General features: G+C 43.3%; 1 protein-coding gene across 8 annotated transcripts in view; it reads left to right on the top strand.

Annotated features, from left to right (window-relative positions):
- The window catches only part of sox6 (SRY-box transcription factor 6), a 150,425-nt gene that overhangs the window by 100,801 nt on the left and 24,322 nt on the right, over positions 1 to 25,302 (top strand). For 6 of the 8 annotated variants that reach the window (XM_049561367.1, XM_049561336.1, XM_049561360.1 and 3 more), the window contains 5 exons: positions 2,520 to 2,643; positions 7,332 to 7,411; positions 17,545 to 17,694; positions 20,010 to 20,190; positions 20,396 to 20,583. In XM_049561367.1, coding sequence (XP_049417324.1) covers positions 2,520 to 2,643; positions 7,332 to 7,411; positions 17,545 to 17,694; positions 20,010 to 20,190; positions 20,396 to 20,583 — 723 coding nt within the window. The remainder of the gene's footprint in view (positions 1 to 2,519; positions 2,644 to 7,331; positions 7,412 to 17,544; positions 17,695 to 20,009; positions 20,191 to 20,395; positions 20,584 to 25,302) is intronic. The other 2 variants (XM_049561383.1, XM_049561354.1) reach the window with 1 other exon arrangement.

Below are 25,302 nucleotides of genomic sequence, written 5' to 3'. Positions count from 1 at the left end.
CTTTAACAGTCAAATTAAAAAAAAAAAGAAAAAAAAAAAGAGGCGCTTGTGAAAATGTTATAATCTGCTCAGCCACTGTGCCAGCTGTTAATTGACAGCTCAACTAACCTCCACTATTTGTTGCCACCTTGAAGCTCCTCAGAATTTGATTTGCCATTCTCTGACATTAGTTGCCGTAAATTAAACTTTAATGCGCGGAGCTCATTACTGCAAATCACAGCTATTCAAACTCAATGCATTTATTTCCCCTTCAACGCACATTCACACTCTGTCTTGCCTCGGTGAATCTTGTATATTCTGCCCCATATTTTAAAATAATAATAGTAATAAAAGCTGATATCCCAGATGAAATGACATCATTTACATTTAGTGCCGGAGGAAAATACGTCCAAGTATCTGATGCCTTTTGCGGGCTGTCTCTCGGTATATATGCTGTGTTTAATGTGTAGACATGTCTTGTAAGATTCAGTTGTGTTAATTAATGCAGTAACATGCGCCTTTTAAAATGATTAAAATCAAATAAATAATGGGATTGTGTGAACGATAAAAAATATTTAACAGTTCTTTCGTTGTTTGGCATCATAACTATTGTTTGCTCATGTGAAGTAGCTGTTCTCCTGTTTATGTTTTGCTTGTATGATTTGGAAAAAAGGATGATAAAAATTATGTTTAAGCATCTTTTACATGCAACAAATACCCCGTACGGTTGTACAGCAGTCTCATAAAGATGTTTTCACTCAGGAGAATGTTTGGAAAAAGGCTGACAGCCAATAATTTTGTTAAGAAAAAAAAAAGAGGAAGTAACTTTTAATTTACTGCTGAGGCATGTTAGTTAATTCATGAAAATGTATGAACTACCACGCAACGCACTTGTAACATACTTGGAGGGATGTGGACTTGAGGGAGCCCTTTTCTGCCCCGTGACTACCGCACATTCAGCAGCAGACTCCATCTGGTTTTACAGTCCAAATACACAGACAGAGAAAAGCTGTGTTCCCCAGTGTCCCCCCCGCCTGTCACTGGCCCTACCTCATGTTGTGACATTAATTATTGTGTTTTTCCATATGTTCCATACATGCAAGGCCAAGATTCATCTTTCATCCATTCAGCCTGGAAACTTGGAACACAGATCCCTATAAAGCAATGTTTTATTTAAGGTCATTTGTCGCAGTCTCCTTGGCCATTTATTTTTTCTACAGTAACAGCACATTTCGCAGAATTACTTTTGGAAGAATTACATACTTTTCTATTCTTCTATAATGCACTTTCTGCACTTGCACTTCTGTAAAAGCTCAGTAGGCATAAAATGGTTCTATTTATTTAGTTTTCAGTCTAGCTCTGCACCTCTGGACAGATCAATAAAGTAGTTTTAAGTAGGTTTAGCGTGCTAGCTGTGAAAGAAACTGGGTGCGACTACTCCGGTAAAGGGTCTACAGGGGGAGCAGCACAGGCTGAAAAAGTGGAGATCATAGCAGACCTCAGCCAGAACATGGGGGAAAAGTCATTGCTCAGAGCAGGTTGATTTCATGCCCCAATGCAGCGGCAGTAATTGCGCCCAGACCCGTTTTATTGCGAGTTGATTTTAAGGAGGGATGAATGGAGAAACATTCTGTAAAGTGTTTATTTTGGGGGATGACCTTTATTAACCCATTTTCCAGGCAGGTTCCCCTGAGGTGGCCTGGCTCAGTGCGAGATTAACCCTCGCAGGCCCGTGGTAGCTGGGCTGCTCCCCGTCATAGAGTTTCAGGAAGCAGGGAATGACAGTAAGATTGGAGCTTGCAACATGTGTGCAAAACCCCCACACACCACTTTTGAGACATAAGCGACTCACCCACCCTTGACACACACATGCAAGGAGTTTGGGTTGATATTCCCAGTAGGCAAGTCAGCAGCAGACTGGAGGATGGTGAAGGTTAATATGTGAGTGGAACAGACAGTCAGAGAATGACATTAAAATGAAATACAGCAAGCGGCACGCACTTTTCAACCGCTTGCTATTTTTCCTCTGCTGAAAACAGTCGTAGTAAATTACTGGATTGTCTTCAGGCTTTTATCATTTAAATAAATGATCATCCAAGATTATATGAGTGGATGAGGCGAGGGTCTCCTGTGTAAAACATTCAGCAATCCTCTTGCTAACATGCTGTGTCTACTGCAACAGCAAGAGTGTTGGTGAATGCTTCTTTCAACATGTCCAGTACGTCTCTACAGAAGCCGTACGGACCTGCTGAGCCTCTCTGCTCTCTGTCCTGCATGTCACTTCCTCTAACTGACGCTGGAACAATGTGCGTATGCGAGGGCCTTTGATGTTCCGAGGTGAAATTGTGGTTTGGATTAAGAGCAGGCGTAGCTTGGCCAGGTATTGTGCGAGCACACGAGGGCCGTCAGTGCCGCAGAGCTCCCTGTCAGCACGCGTTAGACGGAGCTGTGATCTGGCCTCCCCCTGAGTGGGCTCTGTGTTTCTGTGTACCATGCCTATGCTTAGGCCTCTCTCTGATCTCTGCTCCCTATCTGTTCAGCAGGTCCAGGGTCACATGCCTCCGCTCATGATCCCCATTTTTCCACACGACCAACGCACTCTGGCAGCAGCAGCCGCCGCCCAGCAAGGATTTCTCTTCCCTCCGGGAATGTCTTATAAGCCAGGTATGCTTGCAGCTTAAGTCTTCATTTTGTCCTTCCCACTTTCTTTCTCTCTGCTTGCCACGTCTTTTCCCTTTACACTTTGATTCATAATTATGAGTTTTAGTTTTAAAGTTGCTACGCTTACATAGCAACCAAGTGACAACCGGGGCTAAAAAAAATGAAGCCAATACGGAAGTGCCAGAATCTGCAGTTCCTCAAATGGCCACTTGAGGCTGGCTATTTGAGAGCCAGTCAGTCCCCACAGACCCCTTTTGTTAAAATGCCCAACTTTAAAGCAGAAATAATCATGTTAACAGCCTGGTACAAAAACAGTTTGGGTTTCTAAAGCTATTTCCCATTTCATGACAACTGTACAGGTGGTGAATTTTCATGTAACACACCCATTTACATTTTATGAAGGCTTAAAGTTACGCAAAATTAAAGGCCTGACGTCACCACCCCTTGCTCTGCTACAGCTCCACCCTTTTGTCCAAATATGGTCACTTCTGGCACCAAAAATCCAAGATGGCGACACCCAAAGCACCAAACTCAAAGCTTCGAAATGGGAGTCCACAAACTAAGTGTTTATGTCACCGTAGCTGCCTGCATTATTTTAATACAGTTTCTGATAGCAACAAACTTCACACTTGAGGCCACTGGCATGCCCTACTCTGTCTGAACTTGGACTCGACACCAAGGCCTGGGAATGCTCTAGTCCATGTGAAACAATAGATATGGGTAGAGAAGCCGAGGAATGTCAACATGTCTTCAACATGAAAGTGTATTTCGGGAGTGTGCCGGCTGTAATCGTTTTCCAAGTATCTACTGTTTGAGATCCAATAACTCAGGCGATGAACCCTGCATGAAAAGTCTTATATTGTTATATGCTTAAAAAGCAACTCCCCTCTTCTCCCCTTTTACAGTTTTGCACAATTATGTCTTTTGACAGTGAAATTAAGTAATTAAAAGACAATTATAAGGTGAGATGCTTGTGGGTGATACAAGGAACAGGTTTTCCTGCATGTATAACTGTTTTCATTGCCTGTAGCAGCATGTCTCTTTCTCTCCCTTTGTCTTTTGAATTGAGTGAGGGAGAAGCCCTCAGAATAAAAACGTTTTCGGAAAAAGGTGTTGCAACATGTTGTCCGATAACGTGCCAAAACAATAACCCCGTACACCCTCATATTCTTGTGAAAATGTAAGATGTGTCATCAATATACTACTGTTTGTTAAATGTTAAAAAAATACCCATGGCCCTAGTTGCTCCCTTCTTCACCTCACATGGCTCACGTGGTCCCAGAGCCTGCAGTTTTTGATGTTTCTTAGTTATTTAATCGATTTAAACTGATTTTGTACTTTTTTTTTTTAAGTTTTCCTATTTTCACTCCCACGCATGCAAATTGAAGGAGACGGTGTGTTGCTGAAAACTTCACTGTCAAAGAGAAAAGGATTTATGAGTCAGCTTGAAAGAGGAAAGTCCTCCTGTTTGTCATAAAACAGTACCAGAACAAGGAAGAGGACTGGAAACGGAAAAAGAAACACAGGGAAGTCAGCAGGTTCGCAGCAGAACATTAAAAGGTGTGGTAGTGCAGTTAATGAATTAACTATAAAACCACAGGATGAAAAAGAAAGTCAGCTATTTTGGAACTATGGAGCCATGACAGCTTAAACAAAGTGCCTGAGGGGGAGTCTTTTACCAGTGTGCTTTCTGCAATAGATTTGACACGGAAAATGTTTTAGTTCAAATAACAGGAGCTATTATGGAATCATGGTCAGGGGTCGCCATGTGTATAGTTCCTGCATAATTCATGAGTTCATGAAGAAAAAGCAAAGGGGGTCTGAAAATGACTCGTGCAGTCAGGAGAGGTATTTCAAAAACCTCTATTATTTCTCCCCGTCCCACACAATATACACAATATATCCAGAGAGTACAATGTTATCGCCACCACCTGCAGGGTATACAGGATGCTGCCGTGTCTTTTCTCCATGAAGTGAGTGGCCAAGCATTCACTTCCAAGACTAAGGCACACTAATCTGATGTTATCATTATGAGAAAGCTCCCAGGGACCACTGCTTATGACCCCCAGCCCCGTGGTGCTCACATAGCAAGAGAGTCATTCTGGCACCGTAGTGGTAAGTCATCACCTCATCCACTGGCTGTGCTCAATGGCCTGGTGCTGCATGGTAGGCAAGCACAGTCATAGAAACACCAACTCATCTTTTAAACAAATAGACTAGAGAATCCTGTCCGTTTGCACTGTTTACACAGACGTGGCAGCATTCAGGCTGATGTGCCTCTAATGGACCCGCAGAATGGCCCCATAGTCTTTGGGTTCCTCTGCCAGTCTTTCTCATAGACATCCTGCTGAACGTTGCTGGTTTTGTCATTCCCCTTTCTTTTCTTTTTTTTTTCTTTTTCTTAGATTTAGGCATGTTTTTTTCTTGATGTACTGTAACTTAAATTTCAGCCCAGTACCCTGAAGAAAATGTTGGCAGTATACGTTTCTTCACACCACAAATACATTACATTTTCACATTTGGTACATATCACATCAACGTCTTTAAATTGACGTAGCATATGAGCTGACTTTGTTATCGGCTGTCACGCCTGCCAAGCTGCAGATGACAGTTTGAGACCAACAAACAACAAAAGCAGTTGTCTTTCAGCAAGTCGCTGCTGTATTTCCATTGGCTTTTTTAAGCTCCAAATGTGGGTGTTTTGTAACCACCAGTTGGCGGCGATAGCGCTACGACAAACTGAGACAGTGCTGCCTTTTTTTTTTTTTTTTTTTTTTTTTGCTGGAATCGTGCCTAAGAAACTGGGTATTTTAAGCCAAAATATATTTTCCGTTTCCAAAACGTACAATGCCGACATTTTTTTTTGTTTGGGGGGGGGGGGGGGGTATGTGGTGAATGTCAATAAATTACCCTTGGTAAGTTTTTTTTAAACTCCATATCCTCACTTGAGAGTGAAATTTAATTTGTATAAAACTAAACACCTGTTTATTTATTTTCATGTAAGCCTGTTTTTCTGCGAACAGCCTTGATAATTCCATACGGTTTAAACGCCAGTGAAAATATAAAATAGGTTTGAGGGTTGCAGCCTTCGTTCATCATCATTTTATCTGTTCTAAGAAAGCTCTCAACGTCATCCGTCAACCCTGAGCAGACCTATGACTTACATTTCATGGCACTGCATAAGCAGGGAAACACAGCCTGTTGTGACCATGGCGTCACCTGCATTACCCCCACCCTTAGCATTCAGAGAGGCCAGGCTCTGGGCATGGGACCAGCAATGGCCAGTTAAATAAAAAACACAGTTTCGCATGTAATTCCCTTTCAACGGTGACGTTACCCTGGCACTGCGCCCATTCCGCTGGAGTCTGGTTGCCTCGACTATGTGCACCCAAGACCCAGACCTTGGAGCCCGAGACCCCCCAGCAGTGGCAGTGCGCTCACTTAGCACATGACCCTCCCCAGGTTTCACATGACATCGAAAGACATCGAGCCATTTATTATTCCCAACCCTACGTCACAGACAGCACAGAGAGAAGGAGACAGAGAGAAAGTGATACCAAAAAAAGGAGGTGTAGAAATAACCACGGTGCACCCCCGCACATCCAACCCAGCACTATTTGAAACCACTTCTGCTGTGTGATTTTATTTGCTACTAAATGGGGATTGAATTTCCATGGCCTGTATCACATTGTGCTGTGCTGTACAAGATTGCAAAGTGAGGCGAGCGGGTGAGGGCAAAGTGAAAGAGAAGGTATATACATTTACCTTGTCTGTGGCTTAATGGCTCCATATGTTTGTGAGAAGAAGTGACAGGCAGAAGTGGGGTCTGAGCGAAGGCCAGCTACCCCTCCCCACCTCCCCTCCTCCAGACACATGCTTCAAACCAGCCTCCCCCCATGAATGCTGCGCTGCCCCGTCTCACTGGGGCTGTTCTGTCCGTTCTAACACACTAGGTTGAGTGTGTGAAAGCGTCTGGTGCTCAGTTATACACCCCCATGGATATCACTCATACAGCAGCCGTTTTTATATCCCTGTCTGACAAACGTGCTGATGGCAGGCCAACAGTAGTGAATAGTAATGAATAGTGCCGCTATTATATATCTCTTCTTTGGTTGATCACGGCAATGTGCGAGATAAGAACGTGTGGGTTTTTTAACCTTGTTATTCTGACTACACACTTGTTCCAACCAGTTCGCATACAAGTGCTTTCACAGTGCTGCCAAAGCTATCACTCAGAAACAAACAATGTAGTGTTGAACAATAGCCAGGCAAGTCTACAGCTGTATGAACTGCCTGAGAGAACATGCTGGTGCTTTTACATAATCGCTAATTGAATACCAGGGGAGATATTTAACATTTACTCTGAGCACAGACGCACGCACAAACCTTAACAGAACTCCTAACTTGTAAAGCTATGTAGTAGTTGTTTCCAGGAGGAGCAGTGTGCAGGTGGAGGAAGGAGGGAATGGCGTGGAACGTTCCTAAGTAATCCTGCTCCAGTCAAACCAGCTTAGCCTTTTGTTAATGCAGATGTTTGGGCTTGAAGCCGAGGGCTCGTTGCAATGTGCCACATTGCTGTGGCAAAGTAGCGGAGGGCCCGGGATCCGTGTTGGCACTTGCCTGGTCGCTGTGGGCCGGCTCATTGTCTGAACCTGTATGCATTGTTGTCTCTCTCTCCCTCTCTCTGACAGGTGATAACTACCCGGTGCAGTTCATTCCATCCACAATGGCAGCTGCAGCAGCGTCAGGACTCAGCCCCCTCCAGCTTCAGGTATGTACAGTACTATGACAAAGAATGCTAGGGACGCCCGCCAAGCCCGGGGTAGAAAGGATGGCTAAGCAGCTGTACGCTAAGTAATGAGCTGCACACTAAATAATCCTGGAGGCCCCTAGCTCACACACGCTTATCACCTTACATATGTAATTTATCCTGTTTTATAGAGGATTTATCCACACTAGCTCTGCCAGACAGAGGAGTTAGGAAGATAATAGTTATTAGAGGGAATGAGAATCACTTTGGTTGCCTTAATCGCCCGCCAGTGAATTTATCAGAAGACAATTGACTGTGTAAGCAAAGAATTTCCTTCTTATTGCTTTTATCTGGTAGAACCACTGTAATATTTCTTTTATCTCTGTGTGGAAGACAAATGAGAGGAAAGAATGGACCAAAAAAAAAAGAAACAAAGTCATTTTAATCTGTTCTCGAGGTATGTTGTACAAAGTGAGGCTGAGTAAGGGTTTTGAGCAACATAAAATGTTGGAACAGGCTCCAAGCCCTGCAGGCTCATCCAGGACTTTTCTCACACAGCATTTAAAAAAAAAAAGCTGAACCCAGGTCAGGGCTTAACCTGAGGCCATAATGTTTAATATAGATAACTGCCTTCTTTCTATCCTTCAAGTTGTTACTATCACAAATACTGTTACCAGGGCTTCCTTTAGTCTGTGCATGATCTTTGTTGTCAAAGCAGTGATTATGATTCCCTTGCTAATTTTGACTTTTATCTACATAAAAGACAAGTAGCAACGGGAAGCTGAATAACCATCATATTCACTCAGCTGCACCGCTGCTTGTTGCAGTTTCCTTTGCAGTTCTGAGTAATTGTAGATCTTTGGTCTTGAAACTATAAATCAGCCTTTGGAAACAAAAGAAGGAAAGAAAGGATTAAAAAGCATCTCTGTTCTGACATGTGGTTAAGTGGCCACTGCTGCTTTGTGGACAACAGGGAGAAGTTACTGAACGCTGCAACATGTGATGCTCAACAACAGAAAAGAAGAATGTCAAGATTAAACAAGACAGCTCAAGACTGAGGGGGGAAAAACTCTTTGCATGTTGATATATGTGGCATTTGTCCTTCTGAGGCTACCACTGTCAGTGTTAACGAGCCTTGGCAAGTTCTAACAATGCATGCAGCTGGCTCTGGAGGGCTGTGCGTCATTATGCAGCCATGAGAGGAGCTATTAGAAGCATGTAAGGTGTTAAATGAGTCTGCTCATGTTTGAAGATGTGCGGCCATGAGAGCAAAAGGTGGAGGCTGCGTGTGTGAATATGGTTTTCTGGAGCGTATATGTGTGACTTAGTTTGTGTATCATGGAGAAGTTGGTTGGAAAGGAGTGGTAGTTCAGACAGGCATGTGGAGTCTATTTATAATGGTGTATGAGGTCAGATGAGACAGTCATATATCTGAAGGAGCGGAGACGGGTCGAGAGTGATTAATTCTGATTATGTACCTAACCCTGGGAATGGGCAAAAACAGTGCCTCCAAGACCATGACTTGGCTGACCTTTACAGAACACAGTAAACAAAAAGAGGTGCATTTTCCATTAATTGAAGTCTGTCAGCCTGTCACATATTCCGCCTGCTGGCTGCTATTTACCCTGCACAGAGACTCCCCTTAAAACAGCAAGGCAAGTCAAACATGCCCTTTTCTACATAGCTGGGATCAACAAACCATGTGACTGCCACCACTTCCTCTACAAAGCACTGGGAGCCCGCTATGATTAAAAACATCATATCAAGCCAGACATGGAATTAAGTTAGGGTTGTCTCCTCCCTTTTGGAGCAATAATAGCTGCTTCTTCCTCGAAATTAAACTATTGAAAAGTCTACTCCGATGTGTGTGTGTGTGTGTGTGTGTGTGTGTGTGTGTTTGAGAAAGAGAACTCATGTGTACAAGGAAGCAGAAAAAAATATTCTCGCAAAATCCAAAGAGGAAAAACAACACAAATTTGAGTTGAATGAAATGTAGGGAAGCACCTGTGGCTGCACTCTAGACACGGTCCCCACGTCTTAAGGCAAAGTAGACTCTTAAAGACTTTTTTAATACCACTCGAAATTAAATTCAGGACAATTTTACAACAACCAAAATTTAGAAAAATGAGCCAACATCAATTATGTTATGTTATAAGCATTGTATGTATTGCCTTGTACCAGTTTCAGCCATGCGACAAAATCTTGAATTAGACAATCTTCCTTGAATTCGCACTTCCCCACTAGCTAGCTAGCAGACAGTGGATCCTCTGCCTCTCAGCAAGAAACACTATGTGAATGCTGCATTTTAAATACTTGGAAAGATTGATTTGGCATTTTAATACCAATTAAGGCTTTATTTTTAGATGAATGAATCCAGTGCCTTACAGGACTTTTTAAGGATCTATCGGAACCCTGCTACAGTAGATTTGTCTTAGGTATGGATGGATTACTGAACAGGCCAACCGGGCACAAGCCCAAGGGCTCAAAGTATCAAGGCCCCCCCTGGCCTTCACCTGCAAAATGTCCCTCAAATACACACATACCTTCCAGGAAAAGACTCAAAATGACCACAAAAAGGTGTTAAGAAACTGCAAAGAGACACATTTGTCTACAAAAAAAAAAGGCAAAACAACCTCGAAGTGACACAAAACGACCAAAAAAAGACACAAAATTAACTCAAAGAGACACAAAACGACTACAAAGAGACACAAAGCCATAAAAAGCTGCATACTGCCTACAAAGAGATGCCAAAAAAAAAACCAACAACCAAAAAAAGGCAAAACCTGTGAACTCCTGTGGTTAAAAGAACTCCTGTGGTTAAAAAAAGGTGACAGCTACTTTGAAACTGACACATTATATCCAGTGTTATACTGATACAACTTGTAATTTGCGTGCCACAGGTAAGATTATTTGCTATAAAAACCCGTTTAAAATGGAACAAAGTAAGATGATGTAAGTCACCCCCGCTTATTACTCATTGTACTGCTGAGTTTATTTTGCATGCATCATCAAGCACAATACTCCACCTCAACTTTTCTAGTTTCACCTCCGAGCCCATTCTTCATCCTCCTCGCAGATTCGCACACACAGAATCCCACACACATATGGCTGAATAGGCTGCCCCCCCCAATTAAAATATCTCTTCCTGTCAGCTGCATGGCAAGCTATAATTTTCACCAATTTACTCAGTTTAGATTGTGCAATATATGAACCTTAAAAATTAGCTTATTGGAAGAATTAATTCCCACAATGCTGCAGAGGTAATGTGATCAGCCATCCAGTCAGAGAGGCTAGCCGCTCCGTCAGTCTTAATGTTGGCCACGTAGCCTCTTCACAATCTCCTCTGTCATAACAGTCTGGGATTCCATTCCCCGCCCTTTCTCGCCAAGAGAAGAAAACCCAACAAGGTAACAAAGGCTTAGAGCTGATGGATGTAAATGAATCTTCCAGGATGCGTTTGAGTGTTGGAGACTGTAATTTGCTTGTCAATACGGGGTGGTAGCATCACTCCGCTGGCTGGCAGTCTGCAAGTGGCTGTCACCAGGCATTGCTGTACCACAGGGCAATTTCACTCAATGTTTTCCTGACAGATTGGCTCTCGTCCTCAACTCACAGGAGAGGAGGCGGGTAAACTATCCCAGCGCGACATGCCCCTCTTCATTAAAGCCCACACAGAGCCGGGATGAGCCCAGGACCAGCAGGAAACAATGGCTCCATCCCTGCCTGTCCTTCCCTGATTACAACTGACACCTCTCACCTAACAGAGGAAATTGTGCTCAGATTGTACCCCAATCTGTCCGGACACCTACTATATTCAATTGAGTGAAGAGACAAGAAGGGAATTTCCCTAATTCCACAAAAGAATTTTCTATTGGGACAGCACTTAATTTGCTGTTTGTAAACTATACCTTGCATCAGTTGCCAAGTGAAAAACAATTTACTTAAGGCCAATATGAAGTTAATATATATCACCCGCCCCTTTACAGAAACAGTAAACAGCAGGAGGACCTTTGAGAAAGTCCTGTTTTTTATCATTGGAAGCAGACTTTGGGGTTTAAGGCATTTTAAAGAAAGCATTATTGGATAAAACAGAACATCTGGGTTCTCTGTATGCAGTATCACTGTTAAGACTAAATAAATAGAAACCCTCTGCTTTCACTCAGTCAAAGCTCCATTTTCTATCTGTTGCTGTCTCTGTCTCACTGTCTTGCTTTTCCAATTTCCAATCCACATCTTGAACCATCTCTAAGTGTCTTAGTTTGTGTATTTCTCACTGAATTACCCCCATCCTCTTTTTCTTTTTTCTTTTAACTCATTCTGTCTGTGTGTTGCTCTTTTCTTTCCCTGAATTGTCCAAGCCCGTCACATCCTCGTGCTTTACAGCACTGGAAGTCGAGTCGCTTGAATAAAGACTCAACGCCGCAATTACCATCCGCCGTATTTCCTATGGCATCTCTCTAGGCCCATGATAAACCTGGGCCCAGCCGCGGCTCATGCTCCCACTGTAAAGATGAAAAGCAGCCCACATGCTCAGCGACAACCCGGACCAGATCTCAAGCAGACAGTCACATCTGAAGGAGTACTCAGAGGCTGAGACGACTGGAGTGATAAGAAAGAGTGTTACACAGTCAGGGACAAACAGGAAGAAAGTGGGAGAGCAGCAAACCGCACATTATCTTTTGTTTGGATGTAAATGCCTGTGTAGTACAGATGTGAAGAAACGGCTTCCATCATTAACAAGTGAAGCACTTTTGACTTTGAAAGAGAGAGAGGCAGAGAGGAGGAGGGGAGAAAGAGAGAACAGACATACTGTAGAGAGCAGCTGTTTCTGTGTTTATGAGCAGACGAGCTCGGTCTTTGAAGGTAACCCAGAGCAGTGCAGCAATGCTAGCTGTGTGTGGAAGGCTGGCTAATAGGACGGCTATGTGAGCAGCTGGATAGAGGCAGTGGTGAACAGAGGGACAGATGGACAGATAGAGTGGATAATGCAGTGAGCTGCACTGAATGGGAGGGCTGGCTCTGGGGCCCCTGGGCCTGGAGAACCCATACACACACACACTTATACAAGATGGACTGCGTTGTGTGTGTGTGTATGTGGGAGAGAGAGAAACTGATAGAGAAGGACTTCAACATATACTGTTGATGCAAGATGGAGAAATAGAGAAAGGCCAGAGGAGGGGTTAGAGCAGAGCAGGTTGGGTGCCAGCAGATCAGACAGATGTTGGGCCATACTGGAAAGCATCGGCACAGTGCACCAGGACGCCTTCCTCCACTCCTGACATCTGGGCCTAGCCTGGGTCAGCCTGCCCGGTCGCCCTGGGCAATGAGCCTGTACAAGCCTTGTGGCAAACGGGGCTGGCGCTGCGCTGCCTTTTAAATGGTGCGGTGCAGTGAAGCACAGTTAATGCCCTCATATCCAGCCCAGTGCTCAGCGCCCAGGCCAGGCAGAGGTGAATGAGACATTGACAGACAGACAAACAGACACACTCGCACACAAAGAGAGAGGAGCGCGGCTACTAGTGTTGGCAGTCATCAGACAAAGCTCACCTCATGGAAAACGCAGAGCATGTTTGTCACTATTATTAGTTGTTGAGGAAATTTGTTTGTCTTTATTCTTGTATTTTTGCAGGCTGCAGTTGTAAATGTGCAATGCACCGTCATCGCTGGCAGCAACGAATCTGACAAATATCTGCCACTGTATTTTCCAGCACATATTGCCATGCTGTGACTGACTTTATTAAAGAAAAACAAGATGCACATTTGTTTTTTCATGTTAAGTTTTTTCTCTTTGTACTACGAGGCAAATGCTCCCATGCTCGCAGAGGGGAAAAGAGCGTTGATGGAAGTTATGAGCAAATCAATGTTGTATATTGAGCTATAATATCAGCTTTGTTGTTTCACGAAACAAACAGAGGCCGCCCGTCTTAATTGCACATCATACTTCTGAGATGTCTAACATTATCAGCAGAGTGTGTAATCTCAGTTTAATGTCGCAGGCAGAAAAGTGAACCTCCCCGTTTAACCTCTGCTGCCTCCAGAGGGCTTGTTTTTAATTACCAGAGGCTAACAGGCTGACCTTGGGCGTGCTGCACTCACTTTGAATCCATGCTTGCTGAGATCTGCTCCGCTCTACTGGGAAACAGGGAATGATGGGGTCAAAAGGAGGACCTTAGATTTCTATTCTGTGTCTCCTCATTTATGTATGTTGTGTCTGTATTAGGAAAAAAGGAGTAAAACAATAAATAAAAAAACAGACTGTATTGTAATACTAGTTATAAATGAACACTTTTAATAATGGAAAATGGTGGGAAGTTGCTCCTTCCTTTAGGCAAAGAGGAAACACATAATATACGAGCTCGTATTTCCTAAATGCCAGATTCCTTTTATTACCCACATTGCAATCCCATTTGCTGTTATATTAATTTTGCTATTTCCTATTTTCATACAAGCTGTGACTTAATGTGCAGCTCTATGGCTTTTCATGAACAGAAGCATTGCATGTTTCCCGTTAGATGTATATTTCCCTGTTAGGAGTGTAAAGGGAAAAAGGAAACAGAAGGTGTCGAGCTCCACTCAGTCTTTCACCCTACTCCTCCGGTACCTCAGAGTTGGAGCACTGACTTTGAGCTTGACCCTAAATACCATGAACCTTTTGCTGCCCCCACCTGGCAAGTAGATACGAGGAAGCGGTTATTAGATGTGAGAGAGTCAATTGGGGGAAGCAGGCAGATGTCTTCTGCTTGGGGAGAGCAGCTTTGGCAGGATGCATAATCCATCAGCGTTTGACACCACAATGCATTTAGAACGGACAACTTCCTGTACAGTTTTGTGAGGCTGTTGTTTCTAGCTTAATTATGTGATTGGTGTCAAACACATACATTTACTTTTTACCTAGATATATAGTTTTGTAGGGCCTGAATGCTTCGAAGCTTTGATTGTTGCCATGGTAGTCAGTGTAAAAATCAGGATCCAAATGCTCCAACAAAATCCCAACAGCTCATCAATTAAGAAATACTTATCCAACATTATTTGTTACGCATCAATGTTAATTATTTTAAGTTGTTCTCAGACAAGGACATTTAAACTGGGAACCAACCACTGACAACCTGGGACAGTCTGACCACATGTGACAGGCATAGGGACACCCTAGCAACATGTTGAAAACGTGAAGCGACTGGAATAGTTTCAAAATTTGTGAGGATGGCCCCCAAAAAATGGAGTGCCAGATACGCCAAAGGAAACTGGTGTGTCAAAAATCTACAATGAGCTTTGCAAATCACCTGAAAACTGTACATGACAGCTTAGCCTTCTTGCAAAGTATTCTTTTTCCTAATGCTAACAAAGCGGCTAATTGACTGATGTCGTCATCTCTCATTTATCTACTGTCGAAGCACCAATAATTACGGATAGTTCTCACTGAAGATTCAACGCCCAAACACGGTATTCGGAGCTGCCCTACCATAATGCTATGGCAAAACACACTAAATGCTGAGGTGTTTCATACCTGTCCTTGAGCAGTGTATGGTAGATTAACACACCCTTCATCTGTCTTTGCCCCTGATTATATTTATTGTTTTTTGGCCCTTGGAGGCAGAGTGTTCCTTGTTACAAGGATAACCACTGCTTCTCACCCCATGGCACTGACCTGCTAATCAGTGCTGAAAAGGGGCACTCTGACTGCGTCTAATTTGAGGCAAAGTCTAATTATGCTCTTTTTCCGGGACAATAAAGTTCTTCCCACTCAAGGTCAGGGGTATGCTCGTCGACAGGCCTGTTAGCAAACATCTGTCCAACAGACTCAGCTTCCACTCCTCTACTAAGACGAGTGTGTAGCCTGGAGTTACAGCCAGTCGTTTTCTCTGTCACTTTTTCTCCCTGTTTTCTCCGCCCCCCGCACACACACAGACACACACAGAGTGCCTTTACCACTGACATTAACTAAGTCTAGCTCAGATGAGAAGAAAATAGAGTTGGGTCCGCTCCTGTGTCCATTCCTGTCGGAGACAAAAGGCTGTTTGTAAGGGAGGTGGGGGCAGTGCTATCATTGTAGGAACATAATCAGTCTGTCATTTCCGCTGCTCATGTGCTGTTGTTATCCCCAGGTCCCCTGGAAGAATGGACCTTTTGTGCCGCCGCTTATGTGGCAGCGATAAAGTTTCTTACAGGACCACATATGTGTTTATAACTGGAGATATGTGCGTGGACATAAAGCGCTTTGTTTGGTTTTAGTCTGCATCTACACTGTCAAAGGTGAGGCTGCCGGGGCCAGGTCGCTTTCACCCCCATCTGCACAAACGCGGTCTGTATGTCACCAGTCGTACCAGGAAATGAGACAGGGTTTGCTGATTGGCCAGAGGAAGAGAAATAAGATTCCTCCTGACAGCACCATCTGACTGAATAACCTAACAAACCATAAGGTTTACCTAGCGTGAGGACAGCGGGCCAGTGGGGGAGTTAAGGGGCGCTATCTGTCTGATGAAGTGAGGTCTAAGGCCACATAGAGTAATGCCTCATTTCCACTGCATGGCTCGGCTAAACTCAACTCACTTTTGGTACTAGGTCTTTTTTCCTTTTCATTTTCCATTGAGGATAGTGCCTTTTCTGTGTAGGCAAGAATCTTAGCTGATTGCCATAGCGACACTACATTAAACTACTGTGGCATCATCTTCAACACGGCACTCAACGAGTCCTTCCATTGGCAACCAAACATAAGAAGGTTGCACTGTGTAATTTGTAAAGCGTACTGTATGGCATACTTTTGCGGGTTGCCATTTTTTGTGAATAAAAAAATTGCAGTCCTTATTGACGGTAGCTTGGCTATTTAAAAATGGCAGGTTTGTGCAGCATGTCCCATGCCGCACAAGTGGTGATTCTAGTGACAATTCTCTCTGACCAATCAGTGGTCTGCAGAGTTTTAACTCCACCCTTCAGCATCAACCTCAACCAAGGTGTTACCAAAAAAAGTACCAGGCACCAACTTTTGCTGATGGAAAACCAAAAACAGCGAGCTGACTAGCGCTGTGCCGTACCACGCAGTGGAAATGTGGCATAACACTCTTTCTCAGACAGTGGATCTATTTGACAGACCCCTGCCATTTGCAGCAGGAGACAAAAGCCAATTTCATCACTTACCTGGTGGCCAATCAATACAGACCTGGGGCAGAAAGAAGTCACAGCAGTGTGGGAGTGCTCTGGGCTCTTTGGGCACAGAAAAACAAGCACAAAAATAATCATCAAATCAGTCTGGTTTTATTTGTTTCAGGCTCTAATGATATAAAAATGGGCGCACAACTTAATGTCAAGACATTAAACTGTAACTTTATCCAGGATAAAGGATAAATTACTGCGTCAAAAATCTGATCCAACGGACAATTAGCAGTCTGTGGCTCACCAGATTTTTTTTTAATACTTCCAAACCCTCATATCAACGTCTTTAACCACCCTTTCTAGTATATGCCACATAATCAGCCCAGTGGTGGAAATGTAAATTGAGCTTTCAGAGTTCAACCCTGTTACAGGCCCAACTGTTATTGAGTGCTTCGCCAGTCATTTGAACCGCCCTCTTGTGTGGTAATGTCACCAACAGTTGGACATCTTACTGATTTAACGCCAAGGAAAATAACGGTGATTACATCAGTGTTCTTTGTGCAGGTTTCTAAGCCTTAATAATGCTTGTGTTTAACATAGCCTGTGATGGCAGTCCAACTGAGGTTGGGTTTCTAACATTGTGGAATGGGACTGTCTCACATGGCTGTGTGGAGACGAATCCCAGGCCAGAAACTTCAATAGGAAGCTGTGTAGATCTAGAGAAATGAGAGATCTTTGCTAACACACTTGCATCCAGTCTGCAAACTTTTCTCTGTGATGAGTGGAAAATAGGGGCTCCAAGTATTTTGAATGAAAGCCATCTCTGTGTGGTTTTTAAGACTGCTGTCTCTCTCTGGGTTCAGCCTTTGAAATACAGTTAAGACCTTTGATGGAGGTTCTCTGCCAGCCTCATGGAAAGAGAGGAAAGACGTAAAAGAGAGAGAGAGAGGGGGAGATGAAGGCAGACACAGAGGCAGAGAGAGTTCTAGGGAGAGGAAAAGACAGAATATAAAACTTTGAATGTTTGCTGGATTTGGATGTTAACGGGTTTCTCCACCTCCCTACAGCAACTGTATGCCGCCCAGCTTGCCAGCATGCAGGTCTCTCCTGGAGCCAAGATGCCTCCGCTCCCCCAGCCCATCAATGCTAGCGGGCCCATTTCTCCCTCTTCTCTGAAGAATGACAAGAGTTCCTCCAGCCCCATCACTCAAGTCAAGGTACAACGCTCAACTCCTTTAACTAGCCCACCCACCGGCACGGGCCTTGAGTGGTACTTGACCTAGCCTAGCCGAGTTGGTGTAGTTTTGCGTTACAGCCTGCCGGTGTTGAGCCCAGCCCGTAACTGGCCATCAATCTGTGGGGCTTTAACAAGGCCCTCTCTCTTAACCAGAAGTCTGTGGACATGGTTGCTATGGCTATGGCTGCTCCAAGCCAGTAATTTGTGGAACACATGGTTTCTAATTTTTTTCTTTTTTTTTTTTTTCACAATGAAAAGTTGTTTTTTTTTCTTCTTTCTTTTGTAACTGAAATGGAACAAAACCATTACAACAGCACTGTACAAACGCTGACAAAAGTGAAGCGAAAAGCAGAATTGACAGTTTTGTTTGTCTTGTAAACAAACCAAATGCAGGATGTGTGTGTGTGTGCGTGTGTGTTCTGCTGCCGTATGGCATGGCTCCACTAGACCTCCATGCAGAGGAAAGGCCATGTACATCATCCCCACTCACTAAGGCCATAATCAGAAACATACGCCCATTTGGAGTAGTTTAGCTTAATAATATCACAATGGAGAAAGACCATAAATCATGTCTTGAAGTGGTAGGAAGGCACTCTGGCTTTCTCTTCTCACACACATGCACACGCACACACACACTCACACACACACCCACACACAATCCTTCAGGTCTTCTACCTCCTGGGATTTCCACTGAAAGACTGCCATTAAACTGACTCAACACTGTCATTTCATCACATGAATGCGATTCTCTATTTATCAGATTAGATGGATGCCAGTTCAGCCGATATTATTACAACACTAATTCTAAACAAAACATAAATATTGCCAAAAAAACTGAATAAAATGAGTCATGCCTAAATGGAAAGCAAACATATACGTACACAGAGTCCAATGGAATCAGATTGCCTTTAGTTTTTGTTTGTCTGCTTTCAGCCTCACTGCATGACAAACTGTTATTGGCACAGCAATAACAAGGCCTTGGGGCAGTCTACGCTTGAGCCATATGTTTGGACAAGGAGACACTTGGGCTTTGAAAGAGACTGTTAACGACAGCGTGAGCCCTAATCTGATTTAAAAGACTGCTGTATACACAGGGCGATTTATACTGTGCGAAGTGACATTTCTTTTCTGGGATGCGAATGTCTGAGTTGTTTCTATTCAGCATTATACAACATTTATTGTATTTAAAAAACTCCACTGTGCATATTGATTTTGGTGTGACAGGGCAGTTTTTACATCATCTCAGAGTTTTCTTATGTTTAACGTGATTATGTATCTAATTATGGAGTGATGACATTTTAAATTTATGTAATGCTGATTATATCTAAATTTATTTAACTATAGTATCTAACATGCATGCTAATATTTCAATATCAGGAAAAGATGTACAGAGTCTATTTCTTTTGATCAACTTTGCACAGATTGCTAAATATAACTAAGGTTACTTAAGGTTACTTTTGTTTAGTGTGCATTTCTTCTGCTCGTACGATTTCAGTTTTCAAACTATTTTAAACAAATGAGCAAGCACTGAAAGGTCTTGCCTGTGCTCCCATTGTTTATCCACAAGCGCTCATAGCTATAGCATGTTTGGTCTCAGTAGACAAGCTGCTGAAGTGACACCTTGGAAAATAACACTCTTCATCTTACATCAGTAACTGGTCTAAAAGGCTGCAACAAGCCCAGCAAATAAAGCACCAAACACATGCATCCTCTTCTGACCTCATCTCAGAAGTACACTATTGAGTTTTTCTTCCCAATCACATCGTATTTTTTTTTAAGGAATAGGCATATCAAAGCTTATGATAAAACCAAGTATGCACAAATGAGGAGTGAAATTAGAAAACAAGTTAATGAAGTAGATAATGCAAGTCGACATCTGATGAATGGAACAGCTGTCTTTGATCATTGGCACCGCCGTTATCTGGTCATTATTTATTCTTCGAACCAGAGTGCAGACACAGAGAGCAGGGAGGAGGAGAGGGAGAACAGATGAAGATGTACAGAGAGACAGAATCTGCTTTAATTAGAGTGAACAAAGGCGCTGGGCAACTGTGAAGAAGATCGCAGATCGCGCAGCTCTGAAGGAAGGATGGATGAGAGAGGAGAGGAGAGGAGAGGAGCAAAGACAGGGAAGAACCAGGGAGGAGGTGTGGGTCAAGATAGGGATCCTATAATTAACCGGGAACAGAGGAGAGCTGTGCTGTCTGGGAATCCCGAGCCCCTCCAAAAAAATGGAGGGGAGGTGGCACCTACTCACATCTGTCTTCTCTCACGCTTGTATCTCTGCTGCCGTAGGAGGAGGGAACACAGCCGCTCAACCTGTCTGCTCGGCCAAAGACGACAGACCTGGTTAAATCCCCCACGTCCCCGACACAAAACCTGTTCCTCGGCAGTAAAAGCAGCCCTAACAGTCTCCTCGGCAAGGGTGGGATCCCCAGCCCACTTGGAGGAGGCCTGGGTCGAGGCTCGTCTCTAGGTACGACCTTCACTTCGCAAACAAGATGCCCCACATGCACACAGATTTAAACACACATTTACAGAATGCACTCACATCCAGGGAGACCACATTGCAAGGTTTTGGTCATTCATATATCACAAATAAATGCCACTGTGTCAGGATGTTGTTTTTTTGGCAGTGTGTGTTCTAGCAGGCTAACTCTGCTCTGTGTGTGTGTGTGTAGATATTCTGTCCAGCCTAAACTCTACCGCGCTGTTCGGGGACCAGGACACAGTGATGAAGGCCATCCAGGAGGCTCGGAAAATGAGGGAGCAGATCCAGAGGGAACAGCTGCAACATCACCAGCAGGGCATGGAGGCAAAGCTGTCCGCCCTCAGTTCAGTGGGCCTCAACAACTGCAGAGCTGACAAGGTTAGAACTACTATCATACAGTCCGTCTCTCCCTGATTCAGGTCTTCTCCATTGCACGCTTTTTCCATAAAGCAAAAGAAAGAAAAAAAAAAAAGAACAAGCAGTTGACCACAAAGAGTCCTCAGCTCTCCCTGCAAGGAGTGGAGGAAAGAAACTATTAAAGAAAGTGGAACATGTTGATTTTAATATCGCAGTAATTCTTAAGGTTATCATGTTTATTTCATCTGTGTCCAGGGTGGTCGTAGTGATAAGAGCTGGCATAGTTCAGTGCGTACATGTGTGTTTACTCAAATTAGTATGAATATGTTTGTGTGTGCGTGTTTAGAGGGCTCGGCGTTGTTGATGTTGGTGTGAGGGCCGTGACAGGCCATGGCGGTGCCCGGTGTGGGTTAAGAAGACTCTGAAGTCTATGCCCAATTAAAGCAGACTTGCAGCCCTCTCCGTCCCCTGACACGGGATGGGGCTGCTTTGTACCAGGAGCACACACTCCCAGGGATTCCCTTTAAAAATATCTTCAATCGATGAGTCAATCAAGGAGAGAAAAAAGCTGTCCTCCTCTCTTCAGCTTGATGCCATGTTGCCAGTTGGCTGTGAGGAGCAGGCAGGAACTGGGAGCGATGCTCATTAATATTTCAGCACCTGACACTTTCAACCAACAGCCTCAACTAGGTCAATGTATATGTAAAAAAGTCAATGAATATCTATTTTGATTTCCCTCTAATTTGGTGTTTGGAAGAGATCACTGTCTATGCAGGTGGCAATCAACTATGCTCTTAAAGAAGTGAAGCAAATAAATTGATGCAGCCCGCAGAGAGGACAGAGACACAGCCTCTCGTGCACTTACTGACACAAACAAAAAAGAGCTTTACAATAGGCAATCAATAACTCAATCAATCCATAATGTTTTTGCACTGATAAACAGCTTTCATACATGCACCCTGTCACAATTTCTCCCCAATTTTAAAAAAGCAAACAGGCTGTTTTCTTTTAGTTACAACATGGCATGTGAGGCTTTTAGCATGAGTGCACAGGAGCTGGTACAGCTGCCTCCCAACTAAGGTGAGCCTGTGGTCAACCAAGCAGCCGAATCTGCCATGACATGAAAGCAGTAACTGAACAATACTTGCAAAGAGCCATTTTCAACAGGCTGCACACACCTACAGCTACATTGTCCTCGGCAGGTAGAGCTTAACGCTTTTTTTTTTTAACCCCCACTTCGTCTTTTGTGGGATTTAGTTTTGTTTCCTCTGTATTTTAGACGTGTCTGTTCAACGCATGTTAAAGCAATCAGCTCAGAGGAGGAGAATGCGTGGGGTTTTTTTTCCTAAAGGGATCTTGTGCTTGAAATAGTCAGTCACTCCTCACCTGTAATCTACCTTTTGTCTGTGTTTGTCACCTGAGAAGAGAGAGTGTGTTTTTAAGGAAGGGAGACAGAAGCAGAAAGAGAAAGAGAGGGTGTGTGTGTGTGCGCGCGTGTGCTGAGGGTGCAGGGTAAGTAAATGCAAAGTCGTGTTAAAACAGACATAAATTGAAATACTATTAAATAAATTAGTGTACCATTGTAGTATTGAAAACAACAAAAACTAAACACTAAATAATAGAGCAAGCACAGGGGGACGATGTAATTGTTGCTCTACATTTGAAGCCATTTAATCTTACACGCGTGTCTCAGTTTTCATTACAACATCATTTATTGTCCCGCTGAATGACACCTTAACCGGGCCCACGCTCGACTCTCCGGCCCGTGCAAATCACGGTGAGCTATCGTCACCTCTTAGTTCCAGTGACACTGGCCCTATTAGGACGGTGTGAAATGAGAGGCACGCTTTATCAAGTCAGCTAAAAGAATTGCCCCATCATCTTCATCCTTCGGCCGCAATAAAGAACAGTAAGTTGTAATTCAGCGGTGAAATGAGAGGAGGAGGAGGAGAGAGAGCCTTTTGCTGATACAAGCCTACGAACTAGAAAGGTTTGAATGCCCCTGATAAAAGCTTTCACTTTGGTCAGTTTCAGAATATTAATATTTCAAGAAAGCGCCTCACCTGACATAAATATGGTGTGGTCTTTAATAGCTGCCCCCCTCCCCCCCTTCCTCCCAGTGTCTTGTTTGGAAGTTTATCATACAGAGAGCTTACATGAAGAAGAATCTGGAAAGGTAACATAAATGGGATTAAGGAGAGGTTAAGATCATCCAGCGTGGCTGTTAGAGGGGGATATTAAATATTGATTTATCCCACTGTAATGACCGGGCAGAGGAGTGGGTCTAAGTGCTGCTTACAGATGGATCAATTCATCTTTTCATAAAAAGTGTGTCTCAACAGTACAATGCATTCCTCCCTAACCTTTATAACTAGGACTCTCCCTCTCTCCTTCCCTCCCTGGCTGTTGACCTAGGAGAACATGGTGCAGATCAGACTCTCTGTTCTACAGTATACAAGCCTTTAACCTGAGGACATGTAAAATATTCATGCTTTACAGGAGCGTGTTTTTCTTTCTAGTCTTTTTATTTGTCTGTTTTTACTATATCCCATCAGTACAATAAAACCTTTTTACAACCCTTCTGCAATTTACCTTTTTGAAATATTTATCTAAAGGTATTATTGTCTGTGGAGGGCAATTACTTTGTTCCATTATTTACCATCTCCTCCTCACCCCGGTGGAAGCTTTTATCTGGAATGTGCCAGCATGCCTACAAGTCAAATACAGTACATCTGAATCCATTTGTAACCATTTGAATTGTTTCCCTCTATTATGCACTGTAGCTATAAGTGGACATGCTGTTTTTCAGGGTCACGGGTGAATAAATATCGAGCATTCGAATCTCTGTATGTTTTCGCTCACGTGGTACATGCAGACATTCAACCATGTTACCAGCTTGTCATCAACATTTATGGCCGACTGGAATATATGGCCAAGAGATCAGGGGTGTAGTACTTTCTGCTGGGGTTGCATAGTGTATGCACTTTCTTTAACCGATCATTGGTAATATTAACAATCAATTAATCGTGATTTTAAAATATATATATATATATATATATAAACTTTCCTTTTACATAACAATACCAAATGCTTTTTTTGCCTCAATAGAAGCTCACAGCAACATATTGCATATGCTCTGACATCATTGCACAGCCTATGAAACATTAAGGAGAAGATGCCTAGACATATAAAACATATATAACATAACCAAATAATGCTTCGCTTTGCCTGCTTCATTTTACAGTAACGGCACTGCACTCCTCCTCCACACTCCAAGATGGCCGCCTTGTCATTGGTTATATGGTGCTCTTTGTTTCTATCTTTATTCGATCGATTAATTTTCACACGTTTGATCAACTTCTTATCAATCATCAATGAATTCATATCATCCCTACTTTCTGCTGATAAATATTCACTGTCTCAGCAGATAATGATAAAAAATTCATAGAAATTCAAACAATGCATTTATATTAATCTTTCGGAATTAAAAATATACCACGGCCCTTGTTAACCTTAATGTGTTCAGACGGCAGATCACCTCTCATATCTAACTAATACTGTTAATGTAATCAGACATATAACACTTAAAGCTATGGCTTTATTTTTCTTGTCAATACAGAACTGGTCAGGGTTAGCCAATTAGCAGCTCTGCTAGAACACATAATAGATGCTGCTAGACCTTGCTGCAGACATGAATAGTATCCTTGTCTATTAACTGTAAATTACCTGTAAATGAACACTTTAGATGTAATTCCTCCTCCTCAGACATGATAGTCACACACTGGAGAGCTAATTTAATTTTCAATCTCTGCAAACCATTGCTTCTGCGGCAGCAAAAAAACAAAAAGTCTTTACATAATATTTCAGATTTCCAACCTTCGTCTGTCTAGTAGGCGCAGATCAGTATGTGCGTCCCTGACTGAGGTGATGTCCAATGTGTAGAAAAAGCACACCATAGGCCACACAGAGAACAAGAGATAAGTCTTATCGCATTTTGGGCCACTGACTGACAAGTCTTCTGGCCCAAATCTGCAGCTTACTGGCCAAGCGTTGTTGTTGAGCTCTGTGTAGTCAGGTATGACAGACTCCTACAGTGATGCATCAATTTCTCTTATTTAAGGTTTGAAAGACGCTGCAGATGTGATGCCCTGGAGGTTGTGTGAGATAAAATATATTCCTCTGCTGACATGTCCCTAACTGGAATCAAAAGGTGAAAGGCCAGTGTATTAACCTATTGAACTGCCCCTTTCTGCCCTGCAGCACCTCCTTTCCTCAGTATTGATGACTACAATTGTCCATTTCCCGTGTCCCAAAGCTCAGCCTGTAAATATTCAAATGGAGCTTATGCTGGTGCTCTACAAAATCCAGACTCCTAACCTATTGGTTAAAGTGGTTATACTGGTCCCTCCTCTGTGTGTGTGTGTAGGTGTGTGTGTTTGAATACATGTGCATGCACGTGTGTGATGCCAGGGCTCCATTCAGGCAAAGCCCTCACAAAGACTTTGAATATAATCTTGTCTGGTCTGCAGCCCTGGAAGCAATTTTCTGCTCCTTTTCGACTGCTGTCTTGGAAATTGCAAACCAAGGCGTTTTGGCTGCAATGTAAATCCTTGGCATACAAGGGTTTGCCCATCCAAATTAGATTATGCTCAGCTCCCAGACACTGGCTGTAGCCAGCAAGTGCTATTGTGAAGATTGCTTACATTAATGCTTTGTCCAATTGTTCGTGTTTGCCAAAAG

This window comes from Epinephelus fuscoguttatus, linkage group LG2 (genome assembly GCF_011397635.1).
Source record: "Epinephelus fuscoguttatus linkage group LG2, E.fuscoguttatus.final_Chr_v1".
In the NCBI taxonomy this organism is placed as follows: Eukaryota; Metazoa; Chordata; class Actinopteri; order Perciformes; family Serranidae; genus Epinephelus; species Epinephelus fuscoguttatus.
This window is presented reverse-complemented; position numbering and strand designations above follow the sequence as displayed.